Genomic DNA, 17,213 nt, shown 5'->3' with positions numbered 1-17,213 from the left:
GCAAACATGGTGGTTTGGCTTTTTATACCCCTGATCTGCTGACAGGTCTGCCTGTGTCATTTCAGCATCACTTCTCATTGGCTTTCGGAAAGGAAGGCCTTGGGAGAAGAGGGGGGGAAGGGTCCACTTGGAGCAATAGGACCACCTGTTCGCCTGATTGACACATCTAATTTTGGCCATCCTGAAGATGGAGCAACCAGCCTGTTCAGAAACTCTAGTTGGGAAGGGAGGCAACCATTGTACCAGATGCTCCTAAGCAATTCAGATCTTCAGTATAATCCTTCAATAGAATAAAAGAGTAGGGGAACGTACATAGAGATATCAATACTTAACCCAGAAAAATCCATTCTTAATCACCATACAGTCAACCCTGTTACTGCCACTCAACCAGTCGCATGGTGGGGAAAGAAACTGCTGTCAAATGCCATTGCCCAACACTCTTGTTCATGCCATCTGGCCTTTGTTATTGTGGCAGGATATATGGTTTCACCCAAGCAAGGTCCTTGGGCTTGTTTAATGGCCAATATATCATAGCAATGACTTGACAAAACTGTAGTCTAAATCGGAACAGATGGTTTTGTATTTGTTGAATAATCTGAAGTGACACTCATAACCTTAGGGTGAGCTTAACCTAAACATATTAATTCATAATGGTATTGGCTACGGAAAGGGAACAAGCTACAACCAGCTCCCTGCTTTAAAGAGTATTAAAGTGAAGGCAAAGATATGAAATTGAAACCAGCAGAAGAGCATGGAAAAAGACTTATTCAGCTCACTCTTCTCACTGTTGAATAAACCCTCCAGCCTAGCATCAGAAGTGGCAGAAAGGGAAAGGTGTCCTCCCCACCTGTGGATCCAGTGCAGTTGCTCCTCACTCTTACAACCTTTGTTGAGCAAAGACATTTCAGTGGTTTCATAATGCCAATGCATCTAGAAATCTTACATTCTCAGTTCTTACGTTTAGTTTAAACTCCTTCAATTTGATCAACAGAGGGATACAATTAAGATCAAGGGAGGTACTAATACCATTCTATAAAGCCTTAGCAAGACCACACCTAGAGTACTGCATCCAGTTTTGGTCACCACACTATAAAAAAGATGTTGAGACTCTAGAAAAAGTACAGAGAAGAGCAACCAGGATGATTAGGGGACTGGAGGCTAAAACATACAATGAACGGTTGCAGGAACTGGGCTTGGCTAGTCTAGTGAAGAGAAGGACCAGGGGAGACATGATAGCAGTCTTCCAATATTTGAGGGGCTGCCACAGGGAGGGAGGGGTCAAGCTATTTTCTAAAGTGCCTGTAGGCCAGACAAGGAATAGTGGATGGAAACTGAACAAGGAGAGATTCAACCTGGAAATAAGGAGAATTTTTCTGACAGTAAAAACAATCAAGCAATGGAACACCTTGCCTTCAGAAGTTGTGGGAGCTTCATGACTTGAGACTTTCAAGAAGAGATTGGACTGCCATCTGTCAGAAATGGTGTAGGATCTGCTGGGCAGGGGGTTTGGACTAGATGACCCACAAGGTCCCTTCCAATTCTGTTAATCTGTATCTGTATTTGGTAGCATAATTATCCAATATCAGCATAAAATGTTTAAATGATGAGCTGAATAAATCGAAAGAATAACCCATAGTGGATGTTTTCTTAAAGGAAGGCCCAAAATTAGTAACTGTTGCTCCAAAAGGCATGGATTCCGACAGTAAACCTCTTTCTCAGGTTGGACAATAAGTGATGCAGGAAGAGAGATGGGCAGGCTTTGTTCCACATGTCTACTGTTTGCAAGCTTTTGTTGCTAAGGGAGACATTTGTAAGGTGAATTTCACCCCATTTTACGTCCTTTCTTGCCACAGTTATTAAGTGAATCATTGCAGTTGTTAAACTAGTAAGGCGGTTGTTAAGTGAATCTGGCTTCGCCATTGACTTTGCTTGTCAGAAGCTCGCAAAAGTGATCACATGACCCAGGGACACTGCAACGGTCATAAACATGAATCAGTTTCCAAGCGCCTTAATTTTGATCACATGACCTGGATGCTGGAATGGTCATAAGTGTGAAAAATGGTCATAAGTCCCTTTTTTCAGTGCCTTTGTAGCTTCGAATGGTCACTAAATGAATTGTTGTAAGTTGAGGACTACCTGTATTATTTAAACACAATATATGTACCTATGGTGGGGAGGACTGTGTGCAGGTTTGCATGCTCAGCCTTCTGCCCAAGGTTTGCTGATAGGCAACTTCAAGACTCTAACTTACCCAATGAATGCCGTTCTCTTTAGAGTAGATTTGGCTGCAGAAGGAAATCTTTGATAGTTTCTCAGCAACTGAAATCAGCATCACAATCCTTCCTTCCTTCCTTCCTTCCTTCCTTCCTTCCTTCCTTCCTTCCTTCCTTCCTTCCTTCCTTCCTTCCTTCCTTCCTTCCTTCTTTCCTCATACAAATTTATTATTACTATATTTTTTATTTTTTATCCATTTGCTACCTCTCTGACAGCTGCAGTGTCCATGTTGGAGCCTGCTCCTCATTTATTTCATCTCTCCCCTAATGCCTCTAACCAAAGCTGGCCTTATGTTCACCCTCAGCGACTTTGTTTACATCCAAATTTCCTAATGTGCTTCCAAAAATTTATAGTATCATTAGATTTGAGTACAAGATTTGCTCCTGAATTTTAAATTGCTAAATTGCTGTCAAACACTGGTGGGTCAGTTACTTGGCAAATAATCTACAGAATATATTAAGGGATTAATCTTTCATACAATAGGATTTTCCCCCCTGCCTAATTATCCAAGAATGTATCCCGCAGCAGAGTGTAAATTAGCTGTCTTGAATGCCATATTGGTAGAAAGGTGGGGTATAAATGAAAAACAAACATTTTAAAATGCATATTATTTTTAACATTGTAAAAGCGGGAATTCTTCATTTATATTTGTTTTCTAATTTGCTTTTGTTTTGTTTTGTCCCTGTCCATATAACAATGGACATTTTAAAGAATGTAGTCCTTGACCAATCCTCAAAGATTGCAGTTATCATTTTTGGGTTGTCACCATTATTGTCTTTCTGCTACCCACGTTCATGACTATTTTATTAAGGAACAGCTCTGGGGCCACATCCAAGGAGAGGTATGTAAAACTAGAAGTCTCAGATTTTCCTGTCATGGTCTACATCTTCTTGTTCCTGAGTAGCACAGTATTATTTTTCACTGTGTAGATCAGAGGTGTCAAACTCACGTCACGTCGTTGTCACGTGATATATCGGGACTTTCCCCCTCCTTCACTAAATCGGGGTAGGCGTGGCCAACACCTAACACATCCAGCCTGTGGGCTGTGTGTTTGACACCCTTGGTGTAGAGGGTGCTGGACTTACAACCACAGTTGAGCCCCATATTTCTGTTGCTAAGTGAGACACATTTGTCAAATGAATCACTGTGGCTTAATGACACAGTTCTCAAGTGAATCTGGCTTCCCCGTTGGCTTTCCTTGTCAGAAGTTTACAAAAGGTGTTCACATGACCTCAGGACACTGCAACTGTCATAAATATGAACCAGATACCAAGCGCCTGAGTTTTGATCATGTGACCATGGGGATGCTGCAATGGTTGTAAGTGAGAAAAACAGTCATAAGTCACTCTTTTCAATGCAGTTATAACTTTGAATGGTCACAAAATCGAGGACTACCTGTATCTATCTCTTAAACTTCTGTTTTCCTTTTCATTTATTTACATACATTCAGTCCAGCCCCTGGGAATTTTCCACCAATTCGAGGAAGTTTACTCAGTTTGGTGTAACTAAAGCTGACGGTGCTGCACAATCCAAGAGAGAAGCAACTAGGAATGAAGAACTGAAAAGCAGGGGATCTTTTGTCTTTCTCTTTACACCAACCTGTTGTGGTTAGCCGGCAGCAGGTGCAGACTGCTGAGGTCTTGGAGAGCGAGGACTCAGATGAGGGGCCTGTGTGTGAGGCAGGGATGGGGCCAGTGGATGGAATGCTGCCTTGGGAGATTGTGGAGGCTGGCAGCAATGATGAAGAGGTCCCCGAGAAGCCTGTGCCCAGTGTGCGTGTGCACAGGGCTGCTCGAAGGAAAGAGCAGCTACAGCAGCACGGGCGATTCGGGAGTAAGGCTGCAAGGTAATGGCCCCTCCCTCAAGAGATAAAAGCCAGCTGAGAAACCGGAGTTCTTTGCAGGAAGTTTTTGCACTCAAGCCTTGTGGACGTTCGGAAGACCTTGGTTGGTGTTTGGAGGCTCTTTGTATTTGAAATATTTCTTAGTAACTTTATCTAGTGTTCTTGGCAACCTTGCACCACCTTGGCAAGGTTCGTTCTTATCAGAGATAATTAATTTGAAACAGCCTTTTAACTGTGAAGGAATGGAATTCGTAAAGAATCATTAAAAAGTTTTTGCTGTTACCTCAGTTTCGTGTTTGTTTCCTTGGAACAAGGTTTGGGTCAGAACACAACCCTATTCCACTAACCATCCTCATTTTTGCTTGGTTTTGTATTAGCAATTACCAACCAGGACCAATTTTGCAACAGCTTTAAGCCATGCCAGCTTGGAAATATGGTAGCTACTATAAATAGCTGCTGACCAAGCATCAGACTATGGAGCATGGGTGACAACTGTCAATGACGCAGGACATATAGAAATGCACGGGTGTTTGGGGTCAGCTGTGGCAGTTTTCTGGAACTTGGTGAATGAAGAAGACCTAGTCAAAATATATTTCCACAGTAAAATGATTTTATAATTAATGTGTAAGGACAATCAGGTCTTTTCTGATGGAGCCCTCAGACCTTCAGTGTCTATAAGATCTCCACTGTTTTGACAGCAATGGATATTCGAGACTCAAATGAGGGTGAAGTGATATTTGTTACTATTCCTGTTTTGCTTGTTTTTTAACCATTGTAAAAAGCCATTTTCCTTCAGCTAGTGGTCATCAAAGAAATTACTATATTTTAGATCAGCTCCAGATCTTGGGCTGAATTTTCATGGTGATTGTTGTGGGGAAGATTTTGGTCTGCACAGACTTTTAGTCTCAGGGTGTCTTTATGACACATTCAGATCACTTTCTTTTCCCAACAGCGAAGGTCTACTACTGAAGAAGTGATTATCAGCTTACGACCACAACTGAGTCCCAAATTCTGTTATTAAGCAAGCCATTTATTAAGTGAATTTTGCCCCATTTAGGAACTTGATTACTACAGATGTTAAGTGAGTCACTGCAGTTGTTAGGTTAGAAACAAGGTCGTTAAGTGACTTTCCTTGTCAGAAGGTCACAAAAGGGGATCACACGACCCCAGGATATTGTGGCCATCATAAATATAAACCAGTTGCCAAGCATCTGAATTTGGGTCAGGTGACCATGGAGAGGCTGCAATAGTCGTGTGAAAAACGGTCATAATGCATTTTTTACAGTGCCACTGTAACTTAGAACAGTCACTAAATGAGCTCTTGTAAGTCAAGGACCAGCTATATTGTTCACCTTGGGTGGAACAAAACAAAGGCATCTCAGGTGGGATCTTTTTCATGGTTAGAGGATCCTCTCTTCTATAGCCGTGATGCAGTGGTGGGATTCAAATTTTTTTACTACTGGTTCTGTGGGCGTGGCTTGGTGAGCATGGCATGGCTTGGTGGGCTTGGCAGGGGAAGGATACTGTAAAATCCCATTTCCTCCTCACTATTGGGGGAAAGTTACTACCGGTTCTCCGAACTACTCAAAATTTCTGCTACCAATTCTCCAGAACTCGTCAGAACCTGCTGAATACCACCTCTGCTATGAAGGCGAACCTATGGCACGTGTGCTGGAAGTGGCACACAGAGCCACTTCTGCCGGCACACAAGAGGTTTCCCAGAAAAGCCCCACTGCACATGCACACGTGCCTCTGCCAGCCAGCTGATTGTTAGGTATCTGCCGCGCATGCACAGGGGGAGACACACGTGTGTGAGATGTCCAGGCATGCACAGAGGCATGTGACAGGGGGGGTTGCATACGCATGCACAGAGGCATGCTGTGGGGGGGTCACGCATACATGTGCAGAAGCCTGCGGTGCACGCACAGGGGGCCAAGCGCACGAGAGGGGGAAGGGGGAAGTTGCACAAGCATTACATCATGGGTGCAGGCAGGTGAGTGTACGCACTTTTGGCACGCAATGTGGAAAAGGTTAGCCATCACTGTTCTATACTGTGAAAGATCAGCTTGGGGCCATAGTATTACAGCTTTGAATTGCTTGAAAAATCAGATTCCACATCTGCTATCCAAATAGAAGGATATGGTGGAATAAATACTAATATTAGGTTGTATATACTGAAGACTAGGTTTGGAGAAAAATATTAATTCATCCATTCAGAGCCTAAAGACAATACTAGTTCAACATTCCAAACTTTAAAGCTACAACTACTGCAGGATGTTCTATGGATTAGCCTTCCTACCAAGAGAGGAAAAATAACCTTTTCAATTAACTTCAAATTCAATTTATATTTGATTTCTCTGTAGATCAGTTTTACTAATCCATGATTTCTTTTTCACCATAAAAAACTTGTACTTTTATGTTTTGAAGCTCACATTTAATTGAGGGAGTAACATCAGACCTCAAAGCTACTGCTTCTATGTATATATCACAGTTCTTGATGCTGTGTATTTGCAATATATATGAAGAGAAAAATCAAGCTCACAGCAAGCAAAATAACTGTTTATTGACAAATTACATTTTAACTTACTTCTCATTGTATAGTTACATATTATGAAAATATGAGGTTTCCTTTTATGTTTTGCTTTTATGTTTTACTGGAAGTAAAGGATAAAAAGATTACAAAGTAATCATACATATTATTTCGCTTTGTTACAGATAGACTAAATTATCCATTTTAAGTTTCTACAGAAAATACCAAACAAACAAAAAACCTAAAACAAAATAAAAAAACCTTATGCAGTTCATTTCACCTTTGAAAATGACTGAGAAGCAAAACTCTAGTACAAATTTTCTTGATTTATCACATTCACACAACTGTAAACTCTGCAGATGTTTACCCCATCATATGCTGGAGAACAATTGTTTCATCATGAAGTTGAATTAAGTTGCATTCTTCCATAGTATAATATTCACTCATTGATTTGGTGTCACCTTATAGGAGAAATTTTTTATTAGCTACCCTTAGCTACACCCATGTAGTTAACTTTGTGAATGAGACACCTCTCTCTCTCCTTCACTGTACCTCCAAATTGAGAACCCAACTTTAAAACTAGAGGGTTGCAGCCCAAAATATCACTCTAGGTCAGGGATGTGAAACTCACAGCGTCACATTGTCATCACATGATATATCACGACTTTCCCCTTCTTCACTAAAATAGGGGTGGGCGTGGCCAGCGCATGATGCATCCGGCCCACAGCCCATGAGTTTGACATCCCTGTTCTAGAAGATCCTGATTGTATCTCTTTTAGATTGTAATGAAGAATTATATAAAAAAATTTTGTAGATGTTAAACACAGAGTATCCATATAATTCATGTTGGCAACATGATACAAAATTCTTTGCAAGACCAATTATACTACAGTATAAAATGATATATTACAGACTGTATAATTATTGTATAGTATATAATAATTTATGCTATACTTTTCCAAGGTTCTTTTTTGCTCTAATAACTCAGGGTATATCTTCCAATTTCTCTTCTTGATGTATCTCTTGGATAATTAAAATGCAGCTCTCATTTTCTACAGACAGAAAAAGGAAGCTGAATTTTCTAATATACGGCTCACCAATAGTCGCTGCCAGCAGGTCTTAATGCATTTCCAGGCTCACAACAAATCCTTCATAGAATGTGTTTTGAATAACAGGGCTGAGGTTCGAGAAAGCATGAAGTCATTTTTAAAAATATCACCGCTAGGCAATTCAGCTTGTCCCCATCCTCTTGGACTAAACAGGAAGCTTTCAGGGCAGATGGCGAGGCTCACAGGCAGGATCAAGTCCTGACAATTGCATTTTTAGAAACTGAATGGTGGTTATCCCTTTCGGTACGTAGGGGGTATTGAAACCATGTTCATACATTCATACACAAGATATATACAGTACATGCCACATTAGCTCATCGTTGCTGTTGCATGAATATGAAAATATCACTAATCCCTACCCAACCCACTTCCAAATGCTGGGAGTCATTTGAAAGTTATCTAATTCCCATCAGACTGGTACCAAAAGTACTCTCTGTTGTGATCTGTCAAGAATCATACTTCCCTACTGATTTCTACTTGGTGGCTTTTTCTTCAACTACACCCCCCAGACTTGAGAAGCATGAAGTGGTTGCAGAATAGAGAGAAATCTCTATAGGTAGTAGCAATGGAGGGGAGCAAAAGCATACAGTAGAAAATATGGGACTAATTGTTATAAACTGCAGAGGTAAATCTGTATCTGATAAATCACTCTCAAAAGTGGGTTCACATGACAAAATGCTTCTCTATCCAATATGCATATCCAGCAAATGCTATTTATACAAAAGTCAAAAAATCTTTATTACCAGTCAGCGATCCAGGCTAAATAAAGCTAATTGAATAAAACCTACAAAACTTTAGAGGGTTGCAAATGATAAAACTCACACAGCAGAAGCAGGCAGGCATTGGGGGAAAGCAATATGTCCTTCTCCTCTTCAGTGTTTATTTGAACTATGCCAAAATGGAAGACTCTGGGAGTGGAGAACATTGTGCTAATATTACCATCTTTCTTTCAGAAGCAGGCAGATAGTTTCACTCACCATTTTCCCCACTGCCTCTTTTAACCTCTGAAAATCTGCTCTGGGGAAAATTGTCCTTCTCCCATTCTGCTTTTCTGGATTTTGTCTTTTCCATGAGCAGAAAGATCTATTTTCTTCACAAAAACTGGTCTAACTACAGGCATATTTAAAGATAAAATATGTCAACACATGAAATTTAATCTGGTACAAGAGGTGTCACAGAGCAAGTATGATTTGTTTCTTCATGACAAAATAGAGGGCTGTAAGCCACCCACTGCAATTGAAGGGCAACCTTTTTTAAAAAAATAAAGAAGTACAATAAAACTCCATAAAGTCCCATATCTTGCTACATTTAAAGCTGTGAGAGCTTCATTTGCCAGAAGGTTCATTTGCCAGAAGGTTCCACACCTTCCTACACACTACAATACTGGAGCTTCCCTGTGGCCACACAGTATGTGTCCGGTGAGGGGACTGACTACAGATTGACTTTTAAATTCTTATTCATCAGAAATTCTGTTTAGTAGGCAGCATTAGCCCGTACCCCATTATTGTCCCCTCCTGATACCTGAGATAACCTTAATTATCTGAAAAAGTCATTGGCCATCACTATATTATGTACAATGTACATAATCACGAGGAGAATTTCCTTACCAGGTATAATCTTTACTTCATAAATCACAATCACTTATAGGGTTCCTCTGCTTTCAGTTTTGCCTCTTTGGAAGAGGCAGTGTGGTGAGTTTGAAAACCTGAGTCTGCTTGTGGCCCTTTGCCTCATGGTTAACGTTAGCTGCTTTATTGATGACAAAACACACAATATGAAAAGAAGACAATAGTAAGAAAACTTTATAAAGAAAACACTTGAGGGGCTCTTCCTGTGCTTCCAAAGGCAAAAGGAACTTAAACTGAAGTTACCTCTTGGAATATTTTTTTGGTTTGATTTTGACCTCTCAAGCAATATCGATCTTGACCTTGTACCGCTCAGGGTGTGGCGGTCCTCATTTTTCCCAGCAAATGGCCTTTCTCTTGATTTGATTTAGTGTTGTGTTGGGGATATGTCACTTTTATTTTTCTCTGAAACAAAATGAAAGTGTCAGATTGCACGGGAACAAGGTCTTCCTCATTTATTATACTAATGTGGTCTAAGTCCAGTTACCTATTACTCTGATGAAAGCTGAGCAGTGCGCCTCCCCTAATTCATTAGTGGCAAGACAGATATATTTTCCAGTATCAGCAACAACTGCATTTCTTTTTACAAGGTAGTAGATGTCCCCTAATTTCTCAATCTGAAAAAAATAATAATGAAATATGAACAGAGATTAGTGCTGAAATGAAAGGCATAGGCCACTGTCCCCAAAGGAAACGTTTAAACATACACTTATTTCTCTTGCTGCCATTCTGATGCCATCTTTTGTCCAAATGACATTTGGCCTTGGCTCTCCGTGTATTGTACAGTGTAAATCTAAATCATCACCTTCTTGCAGAATGAGGTGTCCAAATTTGTTTATGAAGTTGGGCTGTTTTCCTTGTACTGACGAAGGAAGAGAGACACAAAGAAAGCAAATATATTGTGCTTAAAAAACAACATTCAGCTAAGAAATTGTTAGACACCACAGAGAAGCGATTTATAGGAAACTGAATCACATGCAACAGATGTGGGGTTAAACAGGATTGCAACGTGAATAGTGTTAAGTTTGAGCAATGAGAGGCTGAACCAGAGCATGAGTGCAACAATACTTTATTAAATAATAAAGGGCTGACCGTGCTTGCCAAGCCTGGAACTGGCTCGCAGCAATCAGCGACTGGTTGGACCCCGCAGCCTGCTTTTATAGCTGGCTGCTGGGGAGAACCAACCAATGAGGAAAGGGGGAAGAACGCCCACTCAAAGTGAGTGGACCTGAGTGAGAACTCCTGGAGTTCTCAGGACATAACACCCCTACCCCCCAGCTGTGAACATGCATAGTCTTTGAGGTAGGCAGGAGGTTTATGTTGGCGCCCGGAACGGCGTAGTTCTGGAACATTGTCTGTCCGTCCGGGGTCTGCCTGGGCAGGCAGAGGCGGCAAAGTGTCACCAGTGTGCCCCTCGGGTTGGGCCTGCCCTGAGCTCGTAGGGTTGCTCACTGGGGATGTGCTCTCGAAGGCTGGATCGGGCTGGTCAACTGTCTGGGCGCTGCTGTCTGTGCTCGGGCTTTCGGAACCGGTTGTAGGTGTGAACTGATCGCCGGGCGTGAAGTGGATGTGAGGCTGAGGATGAAGCCTCCCCTCGTCTAGGGTCTCTGGGTCCCTGCTGGCGATGGTGCTGAGGCGTCTGCGCAGTTGGTCTATGTGCCTTCTCCAGACGCGGCCATCCTCCAGTCTGACCCGATATGACCGCGGCCCGGTGATGGCTATGATCTCGCCCGGGATCCACAGGGGGTCTCCAGCGAAGTTCCTCGCGAAAACTGGCTCCTGTAAGATAAAATGTCTGACCCCCGATGAGGAAGCGAGGGGAGAGTCAGGGCAGTATTGTGGGTGTAGTCTGTCCAATACAGTCCTCAGGCGCCTGCCCATCAGGAGCTCAGCTGGGGACTTATTGGTGACTGAACAAGGAGTTGAGTGCTGGCTCATCAGGAACCGCGAGAGTTTGTGGTGCCAGTCATCTTTGTTGAACCTTGCCAGGGCTTCTTTAGTGGTCCTGACGGCCCTTTCAGCCAGCCCGTTACTGGCAGGGTGAAATGGGGCTGTGAAAATGTGGCGGATACCCAGGGTGGCAGCGAAGCGGCTGAACTCAGTCGATGCGAACTGTGGGCCATTATCGGAGACGATGGAGTCGGGTAGCCCGTGCGTAACGAACAGGCATGTCAATACGTTGGTGATTGCTAGTGTGGTGGTCGTGGATAGCTGTGCTACGTCAATCCACTTGGAATAAGCGTCCACGACCACCAGGAACATCTTCCCATGCAGAGGGCCCGCTAGGTCGATGTGGATTCTAGACCAAGGAGCGCTGGCATTTTCCCATCTAGCAGGGGTGGCAATGGGGGGAGCAGGACGGGATTCCTGGCAAATGTTGCAGGAACTTACCCAATTGACAATGTCCTCGTCTAGACCTGGCCACCACACGTAGCTGCGTGCTAACGCTTTCATTCTCACGATGCCAGGATGTCCCTTGTGCAACGCTTCCAGAATTCGGGTACGCAGTGAGGCCGGGATGACCACTCGAGTGCCCCATAGTAGACAGCCCTGCAGACTTGACAATTCCTGCATGCGAGTCTTAAATGGTGTGAATTTGTTATCAACATTGCCACCCGGCCACCCCCTCCTCACCCAGTCGAGCACCTGGGCGACTGTTCGGTCTGTGTTGGTTTTAGCAGCAATGTCCATGGCCGTGATGGGTAGGTCCAACTGGGTGATTTCGAAAATAGCGTGGACAGGAGCAGGGTCTTCAGCCGGGGCCGGCAAGGGGCAGCGACTGAGGGCGTCAGCGTGGGACAGTGTTTTGCCCGGGCGGTGTACCAGTCTGTAGGAGTAGGCTGCTAGGAAGAGAGTCCACCTTGTCATCCTAGGGGAAAGGACTTGAGGGGTCTGCTTGTCCCCGGCTAGGAGACCCAGGAGGGGTTTGTGGTCAGTGACCAGCTCGAAAAAAATGGCCGAAAAGGAATTCGTGAAATTTTTTCACAGCTGCAACAGCTGCTAGGGCTTCCTTATCAATCTGGCTATAATTGCGCTCCGTGGTAGAGAGCGTCCTTGAGAAAAAGGCGATGGGAGCTTCGGCACCATTGGGAAGCCTGTGACTTAGTACCGCCCCGATTCCAAAAGGGGAGGCGTCAGCTGCCAGTACTAAAGGGAGGCTAGGGTCGAATTGAATAAGTACCGCCTCTGACGTGATTAGTGATTTGACGGCGTTAAAGGCATGGTCTTCCTTGTCCCCCCAGTGCCATGGTGACTTTTTATCCAGTAATCTGTGTAGGGGTTCAGCTACTGATGCTTTATGGGGCAAAAAGGATGCGTAAAAGTTCAATAGCCCCAAGAACGCCTGCAGTTCTGTTTTGGAGGTTGGAGTGGGTGCCTCGTGGATTGCCTTAACCTTGGACTCCAGGGGATGAATGCCAGAGGCGTCAATTTTATAACCCAGAAAGTCCACCTGTCTAGTGGCAATGGTACATTTTTCTTTTTTCAACTTGAGGCCATGCTGTCTGAACCTCTCTAACACAGCTCGAACTCTTTGGAAGAGTTGGGGTCTGTCCCTGGCCGAGACTAAGATGTCGTCGAAGTAGGGTACTACACCAGGAGGCCCTGCAAAATCCGCTCCATGAGGGATTGAAAAATACCCGGGCCACACTTACGCCAAATTGGAGATGCTTGCATCGGAAGGCACCCTGTGAGTGACAATTGTCTGGAGTTCCGCTGTTTGGTTATCTACAGGGAACTGCTGATATGCTTGAGACATGTCCAATTTAGCAAAAATGGTGCCTGGTTCGAATGTGTGTAATAAGTGTTGGATGACGGGCACAGGATAAGCGCTAACTTGCAGAAATTTATTGATTGTCGTCTTGTAGTCTGAGCAAATTCTCAGGCTACCGTCTTTTTGAGGGGTGTGACAATGGGCGTCTCCCACTTGGCGAAATCTGTTGGCTCAATGACCCCTTGTTTTAATAGTTTATCCAATTCTGCATCTAGTTTTGGCCGAATAGCGAATGGGACCCTACGCGGTTTTAGTCTGATTGGGACTGCTTGGGGGTCAACCGAGAATGAGATGGGGTACCATTATAACACCCCAGCTCTTCGCTGAATACGTCTGAGTAATCAGCGAATAAGGAGTCAGTGTCTGAGGTTGAGACAGCATGGACTCCTGTTAGCCCTAGGCCGAGATGGGGAAACCAATCGAGCCCCAATAAGGTGGGTAGATTGCCGTTAACTACCACTAGAGGTAGGTGGCCTTTAAAAGCTTTAAAACTGACAAGGAACTTGCCTCTGCCGATTACAGGAATGGTCTTCCCTGGTAGTCCTTCAGGCCAAACTGGCATCTCTGGAGCCGGCTAGTGGATAGGCTTGGTTGGAGCCTCTTAAGGGTGTTCCACGAGATAATTGAGAGCGCTGACCCTGTGTCAACCTCCATGCGGCACGGTTTACCTTCTAGGGAAACGGAGAGAGAAATTTTACTAACAGTGTGGCACGTGTGTTTGGCAAGGTGGTGCGTGCGACAGTTCAGTACTTGCCTCTGTGGTCCCGAGTGCGAGGGAGGGTGCCTTTGTGCTGCGCTTTGGGGGGCTTGGCAGACTCTCGCGATGTGTCCCCTTTTATGGCAGTTATTGCAGGTGGCTCCTTTAAACTTGCAGGTGGCCCTCTGATGAGATCCCCCACAGACTAGGCACAGGGTGATGTGCTTGGGAGGACCACTGTTTTCTTTTCTGGCTCCTACCTGCGGCCGTCTGTCGTTGGATAGGCGGTGGACTTCGTTTTCATCACTTATGGGTTCCTCTGCTACCACCTCCTCGGAGTGGACTGGGAGTGATGTCAGCTTGGCGCTAGGGCCCTGGATTTCGGTGGCTGATGTTGTTGCCAACTCGACTGCCAAGGCTTCCTCGACTGCTTGTGCGAGGTTGAGGTCTTTCTTTGCGAGAAGTCGCCTTTGCAGGTGGAGGTCCTTGACCCCGCAGACTAATTGATCGAGGAGCATGTCCTCCAGGTAGGTTCCAAACCCACAATGCAGTGCTGCTGTTCTGAGAGCGGCCATATATTGATTTATGGTCTCCTTGCTCGATTGCTTCCTCATACGGAAGGTGAATCTTCTGGCAATCTGTGAGGGCCTGGGGAATAGTGGTTAGTGAGAATTTCAAGTAACTCTGACCACGGAACGTTTTCAACTCACGAGGGGCCACGAGCGCTGCGGCCGTATCGTAGACGGTGGCCCGCAGTAGATTAGGAAATACGATTTTTCCGATGCTCCCCGCATCCGCCAGGCCAACTGCATCGATATAATGATTGAAGCGGTTCTTATACGATTCCCACTTCTCCTCGTCTGGTTTAAACGCCGGGAAGACTGGATTGGAACTCATGGTGCTGGAACCGGTTGAATAACCTGAGGAAAAAATCTCTCTGGGGCAGCAGACAATGTTTTAGGGCCCGTGGTGGGCAAGTGATTTCAGCTCGGGAGAGGCTGTTTTAAATCCTCTCTTTCTCTCTGGGTTAACCACGTTAGACTGTTAGCCGTTGATGGCGTTTGGGTTCGCGCCTGAGTGGGCGTCAGTGACTGGCTACAGTGCTGTGCTGTACCTTTTATGGTTTGAAATTCAAATGACAACCGTTTGAATTTCGCGCCTGATACAGAGCGGCTGCGGCTCGCAGCGCTTCACTTTCCCTGTAGCTGGGCTAACAAGCGGCTACAGACGCTTCTAACTTTTGATTCTGACCGCTCTCTCTGGCTGCGGATCAGCGTTTGCTCTTTTTGTTTGCTCTTTTTGTTGGCTGACCGCTCTCTCTGGCTGCGGATCAGCGTTCCCTTATCGCCGGCTGATCGCTCTCTCTGGGCTGCGGATCGGCGGCTAGTGACTCAGCGGTTCCATGGTGCTACTGGTAGCCATCCCATCCTCGTCGCCAGTGTTAAGTTTGAGCAATGAGAGGCTGAACCAGAGCATGAGTGCAACAATACTTTATTAAATAATAAAGGGCTGACCGTGCTTGCCAAGCCTGGAACTGGCTCGCAGCAATCAGCGACTGGTTGGACCCCGCAGCCTGCTTTTATAGCTGGCTGCTGGGGAGAACCAACCAATGAGGAAAGGGGGAAGAACGCCCACTCAAAGTGAGTGGACCTGAGTGAGAACTCCTGGAGTTCTCAGGACATAACAAATATGACCATGCAGCAGAATGGGACTGTTAAAACTAAGGGTGCACCAATTAGAAAAATAGTTTTTAAGTTACAGAAAGTAATAGTTCCATTCTATCCTGCATTGGCCAAACCTTTTTTCAAGTACTGTATAAAGTTCTGGAAAGTATTAGCGCCATTGGAACAGGTGCGGAGAACCGTAACAAAAATGATCAAAGGATTGGAAAGTGAGGCCACGTTCCGAGGCTGAAACAGATCTCTGAGCACAGAGGACTAAGCTGTAAATCCCACTGCCGATTTCTCACCCTGCATTTAGATCTATTTCAGTCATAAGGCCTGCCTGAGGCAATATGGGGAATCTGCTGCCACTTCCAAGCAGCAGTTAGAAGAAATGTATTTTTTGGGAAGAGATTTGCAAGAGACGCTTGATTACCAAGCTTGGATTTGCTGAGAAATCTCTCTTCCCTGGTTGACCAAGAAAGACGCTTTCTGACTGAGCACTGGATCTCTGCAGCTGCTTCAGTTACAGTGCGAGATCCCCACACTGCTCTGAGCACTTTAAGCTCCCAAGCATGGAGTTTATATTTCAAATGTAAACTTAGACTTGCGTAATTAAAAAAAAAGATTGTGTGAAGATGTCCAAACTTGCAAAGATGAAAAATTAACGTTTGATTATGGATAAGACAATAAGTATATTTGTTAATAATTGGAAACCCTTTACAGATCTTTTGCTGAAAATTAGGAGTTTGATGATTAGAAAAAGGACATGGAGGGAAGGGAGCATAATGTAACTTTAGATAGAGAAAATTTACACAATTGCTGTAAAGAAGAAACTGCTACTCTCTATATTTTTTCTGGGTTTTTTTTTCTGTTTTACTTTTTTGTACTTTTTTTTTCCATTTCTTTCCTATTTACTTACCACTTTTCTTTTACTTTTCTTACTTTCTTTTTTTCTTTAAAATTTGATGCTTTTACTTTGATTTTTTTTTTTTTTAATAAAAATTAGTTTTAATAAAGATGATTGCAAGGGCACTAGAACTAGGGGGAAAACGGAGAGGATGAATCATGTTAAGCCTTGAGAAGAAATCACCAGGAGGATATTATGACCTTTAAAACCTGAAAGCGGAGGAGGGACTTGGTCTGAAAGATCAAGATTTCTTTTCGAGTGCAAAAGAACAGTACATGAAATATACACAAATAAAATAATATGTTTGCAATGAAATACATCTTGATCAAATGCTATGGAAAACCATAGTGATAGGACCAAAATTAAAAGCAGTCAAGCAGAGGCTGAATCCTGGTGAGGGTGCTTTAATTTGGGTTCATGCAATAAACAGATGGTGCTACATCTTTGGAGTCTTTCATAAGCTGCAGCAAAGATTTTAGAAGTAATAGAAAAGTATGGGATCTGTAGGTATGGTATTCATATCAACATTTTGCCTGAGAAGCTATGCTCACATGCTAGGGATGCTACTGAAACCTCAGTTGCTTTCTGATGTTGTTTTGCAGATGAACTAAACCTTTCAGAACTACAGAGCATAAGGTATTTGATCCCACTGGGGCAGCCCAGGTTGTAGTTCTGTCTTATACAGCAAAGCTGATAGTGACTCTAGGCTAGCATTTCCAAACTTGGCAATTAAGGTATGTAGACTTTGACTCTCTGAATGCTGACTGGGTATTTCTGGGAGTTAAGATCCGT

At 44.0% G+C, this 17,213-nt stretch overlaps 1 protein-coding gene across 3 annotated transcripts in view; it reads right to left on the bottom strand.

Moving 5' to 3' along the window:
• Positions 1–9,610: 9,610 nt before the first annotated feature.
• Positions 9,611–17,213, bottom strand: part of CCDC141 (coiled-coil domain containing 141) — a 135,028-nt gene continuing 127,425 nt past the window's right edge. For all 3 annotated transcript variants that reach the window (XM_026696975.2, XM_087917178.1, XM_087917153.1), the window contains 3 exons: positions 10,089–10,243; positions 9,869–9,998; positions 9,611–9,786 (listed from right to left, as the gene is read on the bottom strand). In XM_026696975.2, the coding sequence (XP_026552760.2) occupies positions 9,749–9,786; positions 9,869–9,998; positions 10,089–10,243 (323 nt within the window). In that variant the 3' untranslated portion in view covers positions 9,611–9,748. The remainder of the gene's footprint in view (positions 9,787–9,868; positions 9,999–10,088; positions 10,244–17,213) is intronic.

The sequence above is a fragment of the Pseudonaja textilis genome, chromosome 1 (assembly GCF_049901715.1).
Source record: "Pseudonaja textilis isolate UNSWEBS1 chromosome 1, rPseTex1.2, whole genome shotgun sequence".
Taxonomy (NCBI): domain Eukaryota; kingdom Metazoa; phylum Chordata; class Lepidosauria; order Squamata; family Elapidae; genus Pseudonaja; species Pseudonaja textilis.
This window is presented reverse-complemented; position numbering and strand designations above follow the sequence as displayed.